Here is a 14,502-nt window from a genome sequence, read left to right on the forward strand (position 1 = left end):
CTGAAAAAAGAGGACACTCCATGGAGGTCCGGGCCCTGGCCCTGCCCAACTCCGCCCCTTCCCCAAAGTCCCTGCCCCAACTCTGCCGCCTCCTCTGAGCACCCTGCATTCCCCCTCCTCCCTCCCGCTCTGATCTTGGTTGGGGGTTGCTAAGTGCTTCCCTGCTCCCCACTCGCCCTGCAGCCTCTGCACCCCCCCTGCCCCTGCAGCCTCTGACACCCCTGCTCCCTGCAGCCCCTGCACCCCCCCGCCCCTGCAGCCTCTGTGACCCCTGCTCCCCACTCGCCCTGCAGCCCTTGCACCCCCCGCCCCTGCAGCCTCTGTGCCCCTGCCTCCCTGCCCCCTCCTGCGCCCCCCCACCCCCTGCAGCCCCTGAGACCCCTGCTCCCCACTCGCCCTGCAGCCTCTGCGCCCCCCTGCACCCTGCAGCCTCTGAGACCCCTGCTCCTCACTTGCCCTGCAGCCCCTGCACCCCCTGCCCCTGCAGCCTCTGAGACCCCTGCTCCCCATTCGCCCTGCAGCCCCTGCACCCCCCCGACCCTTGCAGCCTCTGTGCCCCCCCGCCCTGCACCCCCTGCCCCTGCTTGCCCTGCTCCTCCTCGCCCTGCAGCCTCTGCACCACCCCACCGGCCCTGCTCCCCCGCTCACCCGGCAGCCTCTGCCTGGCGGGGGCTTCAGATGCTCAGTGGCGACCAGGGCGGCGCGGGTCCCTGCAGCTCCGGGACACGCCGCCTCCGAGCACGTTCCCCAGCCTGTTGTCCCCGGAAACAGCTCCCACAGTGCCGGGTTCCGAGCCGCGCAGGGCAACGGGGACACAGGAACGGTCTGCCAGTGGCCGGGGGGTCCCCGCCCGCGAGGGAAGCCTGAGCCCCCCACCCAAGCTCGCTACAATGTAGCCTGGGCGGCTGGGCTGCGCTGCGGACCCGGCGGATCGTGCTGGGGCCAGTGGACCCAGGCTTATGCCTCCCTATTTCCCTGGACATGTCCGGCTTTTTGGAAATTCCCCCCGGACAGGGATTTGAGCACCAAAAAGCCGGACATGTCCAGGGAAATCTGGACGTATGGTAACTCTAGTTTAAATCTCCATTATCCCTACACAGGACCCCGTAGCAAATGGGGAGCAGGGGGCGATGACTAGCTCGCCTGCCAGGTTTTTTTGTCTCCCTCGGTGACTGGGGCGGGCCAGGCCAGTTGACACGCTCTGAGACATCTGGAAATGCCTTTCGAGGGACTAGGTTTGTCACCCCTCCAGAATTGTCCTGGAATCCCAGGAATTAAAGATTAATCTTTAATTAAAGATTACGTCATGCAATGAAACCTCCAGGAATACATCCCACCAAAACTGGCAACCCTACTGTGAGAACAAGGAATCCCAGGGCAGCTGCGCCAACGGTCATTTATACTGCATCTGAGTGTCACGTTTATATTGTTCCCCCACTGTTAGCCTCCATGTGTCACTTTTATACTGTTCCCCCACCCCATTAGCCACTAAGTAACACATCTATACCGTCCCTCTATCCGGTTAGCCTCTGAGCCTCACATTTATACCATTCCCCTCCACACACCCTCTTGTTAGCCTCCAACTGTCATGTTTATCCTATCCCCCTTTGGCTCCCTCCACCCTGCAGCCCAGTCCATGCATCCCCTCAGGGCTCCTCCTCCCCATGGCTCCGCTGGTGTTTGATAAGGTTGGCCCGGCGGGTGAATCCTTTCCTGCACCGGGAACACTTATAGGGTTTGCCACCCATGTGGGTCCGCTGGTGGATGATGAGGTCAAGAGTGAGGCTGAAGGCCTTCCCGCACTCGCTACACTTGTAGGGCCGCTTGCCCAGGTGGCTGCGCTGGTGCTTGGTGAGATGCGAGCTCTGGCTGAAGGATTCCCCGCACTCGGGGCATTTGAAAGGCTTTTCTCCGGTGTGGATGCGCCGGTGCCGCTCCAGGTGGGAGACCCAGGCGAAGCCTTTCCCGCAGTCGCCGCACTTGTAGCTCTTCTCCGCCGCGTGGCCCTGCTGGTGGGCCAGGAAGGCAGCGTTGTCCCCGAAGCGCTTGCCGCAGTCCCCACACTTGTAAGGCCGGTCGGGGGGAGTGGGTCTTGCGGTGCTGGAGCAGGTGGGCCTTCTGGGCGAAGCGCTCCCCGCAGCTGGTGCAGGGGAAGGGGCGCTCGCCCGTGTGGACCCGCCGGTGCCGCTCCAGGTGAGAGGCCCAGACGAATCCTTTGCCACAGTCACCGCAGCGGTGGGCCCTCTCCCGCCGGTGGGAGCGCTGGTGCCGGGCCAGGGCCGGGCCAGCTCGGAAGCACTTCCCGCAGTCGCCGCAGCGCAGGGGTTTCTTTCCCAGGTGGGTCCGCTTGTGGCGGGCTAGGTCCGAGCTCTGACAGAAACTTTTCCCACAGTGTGGGCAGCGGTAAGGGCGCTCCCCGGTGTGGCTGCGCCGGTGCTTTGCCAGATGGGAGCTCTGGCTGAAAGATTCCCCGCACTCGGGGCATTTGAAGGGCTTTTCACCGGTGTGGATGCGCCGGTGCCGCTCTAGGTGGGAGGCCCAGATGAAGCCCTTGCCGCAGTGGCTACACTTGTGGGGTTTGTCCGCCGCGTGGCCCTGCTGGTGGGCGGCCAGCTCGTCAGGCCGGGCGAAGCGCTTCCCACAGTCACCGCACTTGTGGGGCCGGTCGCTGGTGTGGGTGCGGCGGTGCTGCAGCAGGTGGGAGCTCTGGCTGTAGCTTTCCCCACACTCGGGGCAGCGGAAGGGGCGCTCGCCAGTGTGGATGCGCCGGTGCCGCTCCAGGTGCGAGGCCCAGATGAAGCTCTTGCCGCAGTCCTGGCAGCGGAAGGGTTTGGCGCGCTCCTCGGCCGGCTTGCCCTTCCGCTGCCGGCCCCCAGCCGTCCCACACTCTAAACTCTTCCTGCAGTCGCCACAGCGAGTCTGGGCCACCGTGCCCTTCGGCTTCCTCAGGCCTGGGCCGCGCTGCGTGGCTTTGTCATGCTTCTTCCCTGGCTGGGCTTTCTTTTGTTCATCGGAGTCGGCAGGGCTCTTTTCCCACTCAGGGTTCTGAGAAGTGCGTGGTTCCAGCTCCTCTGAGCCTTCCTCCTCCTCCTCCTCATCAGCATCCTCCTCCTCGTTGTCGCTCACCAAACCATCAGCTGCTGGGATAAAGGGAGAGAGAGTCCAGGCATGAGTCACTCCCTGCACAGGGGCGTGGGGGGGAGGGGAAAGGAACCCGGATTTCCCCAAAGAAGAGAGAGGAAGGGGTTTATTCTGCTTTCACATCCCATCTGAAGACTCCGGGGAAGGGAGCTGCTGCCAGGTACAAGCCAGGACGGTCGGGGAACCACGACTGACGTCTGCCACAAATACACATCTGGAGTTAGTTGAAAAGCGACAATTATGATTCGTGGGAATTTTTTTAGGTGGTTTTTAATTTTATTTAATTTCCTACACCAAAAATGTCACTGTAAGAACCTGAAGTCAGAAAAGTCACAGAATTTAAGGCTAAAAAGGGACATCTAGTCTGAAATCCCTTTCTCTCAATTTTCAGTTTTCGAAAAACCATCTGCAGTTTAAAACTTTGAGCTGTCTCTAAAAATGTTCAGTTTTCATAAATCAACCAACCAACCAATAATTTTATTGCAAAACCTTTTATTTTATTTTATTTTATTTTATTTTTTAAGAAAAGCAGATTATTTTGATTTTCTAGTTTTGGGTTGAAAAAGTGGAAATTCTGACCAAAATGAAGATTTCCTGCAAAAATGTTTGTTTTGGTGAAAACACTCCTTTTTTCGGTCCTCCCTCTTAAAAAAAAGAAAAAGTTTTAATTAGCAAATTCCAACCAGCTATAGCCACAACGCCTGCTGCGGGCTACAAACCTGACCCGGGTGGGAGGAGGCAGAAGCCGGGAGCTCACGGGAATTCCAGCGGCTGTGTCATTTGTGCCCCATTCACCGAGGTGGATGGGCCGGGGGAGTCTGATTCACCCGGTTGCTCACCTGTGTGGGCTCCTCGGGGGCTCTCCCGTCCCTGGAAATCCCGGGCGGACGGCTCCTCCCCTCGTTCCATCCAGGAGATCAGGTCGGGTTTAGAAATCGGAAATAGTGCTCGTGGGGGAAAAACAGGTGATATCAGGGTTCATTAGGTGTCTCTACTCCAGCTCCTTGCTCTCTGATTCTGCCTCTCTGGCTGCCCCCTTGTCCTGGGGGTCTCTTTTCTTCCTCAGCTCTTTGCTGGCTCAGCTGTTCAACAGCTGAATCCCTCTCTCCTGGCCTGGTCTCTGTGATGTGTTCTCCTTGCTCTTTCTGATCCAGGCCTCATCTCATTTCCCTGTCCCCCAGTTCATCCTCCTGCCCCTGCCGCTCACAACTTCCCTAACTCCTCTGGTCTCTTTCTCCCCTTATCTCTACTGACTCCAAGCTCACAGCCTTCAAGTCTGTGCCTTCTTCTTTTACACTCGCTTACTGTCGTTCCTCTCTGTCCATCTCCTCCAAACCTCCTGTCCTCTGGCCCATCCTCTGGGCTTTATAGCCTGCCCAGCCCTAGAAGATGACCATAGATGTTGCTGTTCTGTCCACTCTGCGGCCTTGACTGCACCAGAGAAATTAACCGTGCTAAGAGCTGTTTCAATCTCCCCGCACGCTTGTAGCACGCCCTGGGTCCGCTTGCAAATGTGCTGCACGCAGTTATGACCCGGGCTATGCGAGTAAGGACTTTCCAGGGCTGAAGTCTGACCTGCATTAGTCTTCTTAGCGTATGTGCGACATGCCTCAAGGGGCATGTGACCAGAGTTCATCACTGAATTGGGCCCGTTGGTTGGATCATTAGCTTCCCCGGGCCGAGTACTGACGGGGAGGGCGACGTGAACGCTGATCCACACCCCGCCACGGTGTTAGTCCGCGGTGAAGGTAAGCTAGCCAGAACTGCCCGACAAGTCCTGCGGCTGAACCACAGCCAGTCCTGTGGACACTGCGCTGGGCTGGCAGTCGGGATGCCCAGATTCTATTCCTGGGTGACCTTGGGCGAGTCACTGCCTCTGTTTTCCCTCCCTCCCTTTATCTGTTTGAAGTACAAGCTCTTCAGAGCCGGCATCCCCACCGGCTAGATTTGAGGGTGGGGCGAAGTACAACAGAACCCCAGTTTTGGTTGGGGTCACTCGTAGCTGCCGTAACAAAACTCACAGCAGCGTCAGTGGACTCTCCAGCTGTCGGAGAGGCTACCCAGAGGGCACTGCCGTTTGGGAGGTGAATGCAGGACAAACCTGCAGTGGTTCAGTAAGCCAGGCCAGCGCTGAGCCCCTTGGGATTACAGCTATTCAGCTCGAATGGCTTCATTCTCTGGTGTAGACCAAAGGCCTTGACTGTGTCATCCCGCTCTGCGCTAGGCCGAGCCATCCTCCCCTTTTATCCTCTGACTCTGCGGACACCTTCCTTCCCCCGGCCTAGAGCGTGTAGACTATCAATAAAAAAAGCAGATTTTGCACTAAATCTATAAATGACACAGATTTCAGTTTGCTGTTGTTCGCAGGGCTGTATTACGGACCGTTCACAGCAGCCGAGGAGCGGCAATGTGGTCAGTAAGGAGACCCAGGTTTAATTCCTGGTTCTTCCACTCATTTTACCCCAGGCCACCTCTGTAAAAAAAAAAAAAAGAGCTAATGATGCTCTCCTGTAAACGCTGGGAGAGCCAACCCAGAGCTGTCTGTGCTGGGAAGGGGGGGGTCCAAGCACCTACAATCAAGGTTAGTATGTCTGGGACCGTCCAAGGTGCCTGAATTCTCATGCATTAGCCTGGGCAGTTTGGGGCCCTGACAGATGCCATCCAGCCAGTTCCTCCTGGTTAGGCTGAACTGGGAAACTGACAGTATCCCTACTTCACCTCAGATCTTCAGTTTGCCTCCTCAGTTTCTTCGGTTTCCTCCTTTCAAACCCCATCGCCTCCTGCCTGCCAGCCCTTCTTACCCCCCGCCACAATCTCTTTCCTCTGGCGCCTCCCCTTTCAGGCAGGCCTCTGTTCTCCTCCACTCTAGATGATTTCTCCATCTCTCCTCTCCCTCCATCCCTCTCCGGCCCAGCTCCTAAATACCTTTGAGGTTCTGGGCTTTTGTGCTCTGCTTCCATCCAGCCCAACTTCCCCCTCTCCACTAGCCGAGCTAGCAACCAGCTCCTGGCCTGACCTATCCCCCCAAACACATCCTCATTGCACTCTCCACTGCCACAGCCCTGATCCCATTTCCCCCAGGCCTTCCCTCCGCGTCCTCCTCCCACCGCACTTGCGGCTCTGCCAGCTCCACCTCTGGACTTGTGGCCTCTGTCCTCAGCCCCCTCCTCGCTCCATGGTTTCGGTCGTCTTCCAGTCCCCTCTGCCTCTCCCCGGTATCCCCTTGCCCTGGCATCAGACCCTTCCTGCCACAGTCTCCAGCTCCCACGGAGAGAGCGGGTTGAAAAATGAACAAATAAATCAATATTCAGGCAAAAAATTGCGAAGTTGTTTTCATCTCAGTGTCCCACTTTTTTTTTTAATTCAATTTCCCCCCGAAATTCCATTTCTTGGGAAACAAAAAAACACTGTTGATAATGGCTTTGATACAAATTTCGGGAAAACAAGTATCCAAAAAAAGTGGCTTCTTCCCCCCCTCAAAACTTTGACAATTCTTTGGGGGGGAAATCTTTTTTTTGTGGGGGGGAGGGTGGAAGCTGACTCTTCCTAAGAAAAACCATCTGGTTTGAGAACTGTGGACCACCTCGAGCCCTGCGTCCTTTCCACTTATCCAGCCCCTGGCTACTTCCTGCCGCTCCTTAATCCTACGACAGCTCCTCAGTCTGCCCTTTGCTATCAGCAAAGCACAGTGCTCTGTGGCAACTTGCTTAGGATTCATGAAACATTTAATACTCAATCAGTGTCAAGGATTCCTGCAGGGCTTTCTAGCCGCACCGGCATGATACCTGCTTCCTCACATCTGGCTTTCCTAGGCTGCAGCTCCCTGCCTTTCTTCTCCTCCCGGTCCCGTCTTCATGGAGTGGGGAAAGGGGGGGGGGGGGGCAGGAAGGAGTGGATTTAAGTTGGAGAGAAGAGAAGGGAGAGATGAAAAGAGTTCCTCACCCAGGGACATCAGGGTCTCATAGCTTTCCTGCATGACGTCCCGGTACAGGGCTCTCTGCCGCGGATCCAGCATCACCCAGGGCTCCATGGTGAAACAGTCGCCTCCTCTAACGTCACCAGCGGCTGTAACGACAAACGCCCCCTGCTCAGTACCTGCTGCCCATCTCCCATACGTTGCATCTGTCACTGAGTAGCTGGCTCCTTGGAAAAGAAGTGGGTCCAGCACCCCTATACCTCGGGTGGCCAGACCTCCTGATAGCAGGGGCTTTGTCTTATATATACCCCACTCCCTGAAAAAACGGGTCCCAGTTTTTCATTCTTGCTACCTGGTCACCCTAGCAGCACAGGTGTGTCCCACTGGGGCTAATCCATGGAGATCTGGGAGCAGGAGGTCGGCTCCCAGTGAAGGGCTCCCAAGGAAGATCCTTGCTGAGGTGCAGGGGGGAAGCTGCAGAGAATTAGAAAGGTTTGCTGGGGAAAAAGACTCAGGAAAAGGGCAGGCAAGAGACAGCTGAGAAGAGACTGAAAGAGGCAGGAGGGGCAGGTGAGAGATGCCTGAGCAGGGTATGAAGTGTGTCGTTCAACTGTGTCGAAGGAGCAGTGTGTACCGGGGGGCAGGGGGAATGGACTGTGTTAGGGGCAATTTTGTACCGTGTGGGATAATAAAGGGTAGGGGTAATATTGGACACAGAAGAACGTGCAGTGGAGCCTGAGAAGGGGAATCAGAAGGTGGGGTGCCTGCAGGGCCGTGCCATGAGGGGGTGTTTGGAGACAGTAACACCACCCTTCAGAGAACAGGCCTGGCTTCATGCAGGTATACCAGGGGATGAGTCTGCCACTCGGGCCTAGACGGTGGCTCTTTGTCCCTGCTCATTGCAGACCCACCTCCCACACAAATCAGCCAACAACATGCCGCCTCACCCTGCACTTTCCTCTCTTTGGCAACCCCAACTCTGTAGCGACTGATCAGTCCCGTGTTTGGGACCCACAGGGCTGGTCTACACTGAAAACTTACATCGGTCTAACTATGTTGGTCAGGGGTGTGAAAAATCCACACCCTTGAGAGATGTAGTGAAGCCAAGCTAAGCTAACCTAGACAGCGCTCAGTCAATGGATGTGGATTAGCTACAGTGACAGGAGAACCCCTCCCATCATGTAGTGAGCGTCTACATGGAAGCCCTACAGCAGTGGAGCTGCAGCGGTGTCACTGTAGTGTTTAAGTGTGGACGGACCCTGACAGCTCCCTGCCATACAGAGGAAAGGGCTGAGTTTCAGGTATTCCAGGGTTTGTTCCATTGACAGGTGAATTCTACACCCTCCCCAACAGGCCTGTTCCCAAAACTCAGACCCGGAGTCACACAAGTCACAGCAGACTTGTCATGTCCCTCCCTTCCTTCCCCTGCTGCATTTAGTGTCCCTTTCCTCCTCCAGCAGCTCACTAAAAATACCCTCACTGAGCTGAACAGAACTTGCTCCATGCCCCAGGCGGGTTGGGACAATCTGGAGAGAAAAGGGCTTGTTATGCTGCAGCCGGTGACTGGGGAAGTTCTAGAAGGTGCTTTAGTCCACTTCACCCCCTAGGCTTTTTCCTTGCAGACAGACACTAGGCTCTGCCATGGGTGCTGGGGGTGCTTGGTTTGAAGTCATTTCCACCATTTACAGGGTTTACAGTTTTCTTTACTGGCTTTCAGCACCCCCACTATAAAAATTGTTCCAGCACCTATGGCTCTGCCTTGCTGGGAAAACACTGAGGGCTTGTCTACAACGACAGGTTAGGTCGGTGTAATTATGTCGCTCGGGGGGTGAATAAGCCACACCCCTTGAACGATGTAAATTACACAGACGTACGTGCCAGTGTGGACAGCGCTATGTGGGTGGCAGAGCTTTGCCCGCCGGCTTAGCTACCGCCTCTTGCAGAGATGGTTTTATTATGCTGAAGGGACAGCTCGCTCTCGTCAGCATAGAGCATCTTCACCAGATGCCCTATGCAGCTGCACCGCTGCAGCGCTTCTAGTGTAGACAAGCCCCGTGTCACTTTAGCAGACCCGGCCCCTCCCACCAGGACTAAAGCCATCCAAACATTTTTAAACCTTGCCAGGAACAGAGTCTCGGACTCACGTGCGGAACCCAAGAAGCTGCCTGTTTTGGGGGATTCCCCTTGGGCACAGCCAGAACAGCGCGGGGACCAGGCAGAACTGACTTTTCCTCTCTCTGCTTCTCACCTTGTTCATGGGAAAGGGAATCTGCCCAGGGACGCTGCAGTAAATGGGTCTGGGCAGGTTTGGCTCCCAGGGATTCCCAATGTGACACTTTCATGACTGGCAGTTCGGTCCTGCCCTGCTCCCAGCAAGGATACCTGCTCCCTGGCAGAAACGGGGAGTGTATGGTGCTGGCTTAGGCAGCCGGGAGGGCTCTCTGCTCCCTCTGAACCCCAGCAGCAGCCTGCGGGCGGGTGATAACAAGCAGGGGGCTGAATAGAAGGGTCTATAGCCTGCCCATGGGGACAGAAGGAGGGGTAGGGACTGAAATGGGACAGGACAGAATTGGGGAGGCTGGTGGGAAGAGGGGTAAAATGAGGGGGGCTACCCCAGCTTCCCTACAACCCTCACCCCAGTCTGCCTCAGGATCCCCCTACACCCACAACAACCTGCTGCCCGTTACCAAGGGCTCACCCCATGTTACCTGCAGTGCTACGGGCTGTCCCCACCAACTCTCCTCCCAGACACGGTCCTCCAGAATCCCCCTCCCCGGTGGCCTCTGACTCCCTGCAATACCCTGGTCCCCAGAGGTGCTCTGGGTTCATCCCCACGCCCTTTGGGGAGCTGTGGGGAACCCCCATCACGCCCTGTTTCCAGGCCTGGGGGAACCCCCCAAAGGGGAATCCTCTAACCATGCGTCACTGGCAAGACTCGTCACTCAGAGAGTGGACACAAAACTGGGCCCCTTGGGAGCCCATAATAACCTCCCACCCCACTGATTGCTCCTGCCAGTCTCTCCCCCTGTGTCCCTCCCTCGGGCTGGGAGACTCGGTCCCTGGCCCGGCCCGGGGCGTTCTCTCTTCCGCAGCTGGCTCGGCTCCTGCAGGCGCTCAGGGGGGCAGAGCCTGGGAGGGGGGGGGGGGGGTCAGGGAGGGCTGCAGCTCTGGGACTCGCAGACCCCGCCCGGGAGCAGAGCTGGGGCGTTGGTGCGGAGTCACTTTCCTGCCCGGCCCCAGCCCTTTCCCCCGGGTCTCTCCCCTCACCTGCAGGCTCCGGCTCAGGAGCTGGTGTCGGCAGAGCCCGGGGCTGCCCCAGGGGCTGGTTCCAGCACCCGGAGAAAGTCCCCCCGGCTGGGCACAGAGCGGGGTTAACGCAGGTTTCCGACCCACCGCAGCAGCGGCTCAGTCTGCGATCTCGGGTCACAATAGAGCTGGCGCCCGCCGCCACTACCAGTCACCCCGTCTCGCTCCGGAAACCAAACCCCGGTATCCGGGCCGGAGGAAACACAGCGCAGCCAGAGCCCTCTAGAGGCAGCCGAGACAGACTCCGCTTTCCCCGGCCCCTCCGCTCCCTGGCAGAACTTTGTGCTCGTTCCAGATGTGTCTCTAGCTGCAGCCCACAGCACCATGGTATCCCAGTGTCACACAAGCTTTCATCTAGCCTCGGCATCCTCCTCCCAGCACTGCTGGGACGCAGGGTAGCTCCACGGGAAACTGAGGCACAAACAGTCTAAGTGACCTATGATAAAAACATAAGAAGGGCCATACTGGGTCAGACCAATGGCCCATCTAGCCAGTATCCTGTCTTCTGACAGCGGCCAATGCCAGGTGCCCTAGAGGGAATGAACAGCACAGGCAATCATCAAGTGATCCATTCCCTGTTGCCCATTCCCAGCTTCTGGCAAACAGAGGCTAGGGACACCTGATCATCCTGGCTAATAGCCATTGATGGACCTATCCTCCATGAACTTATCTAGTTCTTTTTTGAACCCTGTTATAGTCTTGGCCTTCACAACATCCTCCGGCAATGAGTTCCACAGGTTGACTGTGTGTTGTGTGAAGAAATACTTCCTTTTGTTTGTTTTAAACCTGCTGCCTAGTAATTTCATTTGGTGACCCCTAGTTCTTGTGTTAGGATAAGGAGTAAATAACACTTCCTTATTTACTTTCTCCACACTAGTCATGATTTTATAGACCTCAATCATATCCCCCCTGAGTTGCCTTTTTTCCAAGCTGAAAAGTCCCAGTCTTATTAATCTCTCCTCATATGGAAGCTGTTCCATACCCCTAATAATATTTGTTGCCCTTTTCTGAACCTTTTCCAGTTCCAATGATGAGCAAGACAAGGTGGGGTGAGGTAATATCTGTTATTGGGCTAACTTCTGTTGGTGAGAGACAAGCTTTGGAACTTAGATTCATAGATTATAGGATTGGAAGGGACCTCGAGAGGTCATCGAGTCCAGTCCCCTGCCCTCATGGCAGGACCAAATACTGTCTAGACCATCCCTGATAGACATTTATCTAACCTATTCTTAAATATCTCCAGAGATGAAGATTCCACAACCTCCCTAGGCAATTTATTCCAGTGTTTAACCACCCTGAGAGTTAGGAATTTTTTCCTAATGTCCAACCTAAACCTCCCTTGCTGCAGTTTAAGCCCATTGCTTCTTGTTCTATCCTTAGAGGCTAAGGTGAACAAGTTTTCTCCCTCCTCCTTATGACACCCTTTTAGAAACCTGAAAACTGCTATCACGTTCCCTCTCAGTCTTCCAAACTAAACAAACCCAATTCTTTCAGCATTCCTTCATAGGTCATGTTCTCAAGACCTTTAATCATTCGTGTTGCTCTTCTCTGGACCCTCTCCAATTTCTCCACATCTTTCTTGAAATGCGGTGCCCAGAACTGGACACAATACTCCAGTTGAGACCTAAGCAGCACAGAGTAGAGTGGAAGAATGACTTCTCATGTCTTGCTCACAACACACCTGTTAATGCATCCCAGAATCATGTTTGCTTTTTTTGCAACAGCATCACACGGTTGACTCATATTTAGCTTGTGGTCTACTATAACCCCTAGATCCCTTTCTGCCGTACTCCTTCCTAGACAGTCTCTTCCCATTCTGTATGTGTGAAACTGATTGTTCTTTCCTAAGTGGAGCACTTTGTATTTCTCTTTGTTAAACTTCATCCTGTTTACCTCAGACCATTTCTCCAATTTGTCCAGATCATTTTGAATTATCACCCTGTCCGCCAAAACAGTTGCAATCCCTCCCAGTTTGGTATCATCTGCAAACTTAATAAGCGTACTTTCTATGCCAATATCTAAGTCGTTGATGAAGATATTGAACAGAGCCGGTCCCAAAACAGACCCCTGCAGAACCCCACTTGTTATACCTTTCCAGCAGGATTGGGAACCATTAATAACTACTCTCTGCATACGGTTATCCAGCCAGTTATGCACCCACCTTATAGTAGCCCCATCTAAATTGTATTTGAATCATAGAATCATAGAATCATAGAATATCAGGGTTGGAAGGGACCTCAAGAGGTCATCTAGTCCAACCTCCTGCTCAAAGCAGGACCAATTCCAAACTAAATCATCCCAGCCAGGGCTTTGTCAAGCCTGACCTTAAAAACCTCCAAGGAAGGAGACTCCACCACCTCCCTAGGTAATGCATTCCAGTGCTTCACCACCCTCCTAGTGAAATAGTGTTTCCTAATATTCAACCTGGACCTCCCCCACTGCAACTTGAGACCATTGCTCCTTGTTCTGTCATCTGCCACCACTGAGAACAGCCGAGCTCCATCCATTTGCCTAGGCTATGTTTACATTGGCATTTTTGTGGCTAAAATTTTTGTTGCTCCGTGTGTGGAAAAAAACAACAACCCTGAACGACAAAAATGTTAGCAACAAAAAGCGTTGGTGTGGACAATGCATCGTAGTCAGGAGCTGCGCTCCCACTGATAGAGCTATCTCTGCTCGTTAAGGGTGGTTTAATTATGCCCACAGGAGAACTCGACACGGGAGACCTTATAGCGGCACAGCACCATTGTAACGTCTGTAGTGTAGACATAAAGAGAATTGAACCTATATGACTTAAATTTAAGGTGGGCAACCCAAACCACTGAGCCGTTCTTTCCTTCCTAACTAAATTAGGCTTTTAACAGTTTATTTAATATGTTTAGACTCTCCTTCCCAACCCTTTTGTGAGACAAAACATCTGAAAAGCCATGGCTGGATTATGCTCGTTTACTCCAACTGCTGTCCCACTGAAATAAATGTAAAGATTCAGGCAGTTGTTATCTTTTCAGGATAAACGGCGCCAGCCTCTTGTGTGGCTAAATCTCCTCTGTCTTGACCTTGTTGTCCTCTTTTTACACTTGGAACCCAAATCAGAATTCTCCACTCCCTCACTCACATCAGAGGCTTTTCCCCTTGTGTTGTCATTTACACCAGGGGTAGCACTTTAGAGATTGGCTTAAGCCATGGAGCATGAGGTTTACTATCCCTGACAGAATGTGTTGTTGTTCATTATAACAGTTCTGGATATTCTTGTTCGCCAAATAAATCCTGCTGTGTTCTTGTCTTCAACGACTTCCTGTAGCAATGAGTTCTGCAGGCTAATTCCAGGTGGCACAAAAAAGTATTTCCTTTTATTGGTTTTGAAATTTCCCACCTTTTCATTTCATTGCATGTCCCTTTTTCATTAGAATGGCTCTACTTCTAGCTAGCCCAGTATCCTGTTCTCTGAAAGCAGGTGCTTCAGAGGGAATGAACAGAACAGGTAATCGTCAAGTGATCCCGGCCTTCTTCTTTTGCTACAAGACAGGAAGAACAGAAATTCCTGCAGCACTACCTCATTTTCCACTTCTCAAAACTTCTCAAAACTCTACTTTGCTGGGATGTCAAAAAACAAACAAACCAACAGTGTTTTGGTTTTTGTTGATGTGCAGAGACCATTGTCTATCACGCTGTCCAATATTGTCTCGTTGTTTCCTTGTATTCCCATGCTTGTCCATACCCATAGGCGCTGACTCCATGAGTGCTCCAGGGCTGGAGCGCCCACAGAAAAAAATTAATGGGTGCTTAGCAGCCAAGATCCCCCTTCCCTCCCAGTGTCTCCTGCCCACCAGCGGCCTGGCCGATCAACTCCTCCCCTTCCCTCCCAGTGCCTCCTGCCCCCCATGGATCAGCTGTTCCGAGGCGTGCAGGAGGAGTTGGGAGGGAGGGGGAGGAGCTGGGAGGGGGTGCGCTCAGGGACGGGTGCGGGAAGGGGCGGGGCGGGATCAGAGCAGGGGCAGGAAGACGTGGGGTGGGGCATTGGGGGAAGGGGTGGAGTGGGGGCAGACTGGGGGCAGAGCTGGGACAGGAAGAGGTGGGGTGAGCATGGGGCATTGGGGGAAGGAATGGAGTGGGGGCAGGGTGTGGGGCTGAGCGGGGGT

General features: G+C 54.4%; 1 protein-coding gene across 1 annotated transcript; it reads right to left on the reverse strand.

Moving 5' to 3' along the window:
- Positions 1-1,169: 1,169 nt before the first annotated feature.
- LOC101950752 (zinc finger protein CKR1-like) lies at positions 1,170-10,572 on the reverse strand. Its single transcript, XM_065562390.1, is given in 5 exon segments — positions 1,170-2,081; positions 2,083-3,137; positions 3,981-4,088; positions 7,084-7,206; positions 10,325-10,572. Coding segments are annotated over 4 exon segments (1,686 nt in total). The 5' UTR covers positions 7,172-7,206; positions 10,325-10,572; the 3' UTR covers positions 1,170-1,646.
- Positions 10,573-14,502: the final 3,930 nt, after the last annotated feature.

This window comes from Chrysemys picta, chromosome 12 (assembly GCF_011386835.1).
Source record: "Chrysemys picta bellii isolate R12L10 chromosome 12, ASM1138683v2, whole genome shotgun sequence".
NCBI classification, from domain to species: Eukaryota; Metazoa; Chordata; order Testudines; family Emydidae; genus Chrysemys; species Chrysemys picta.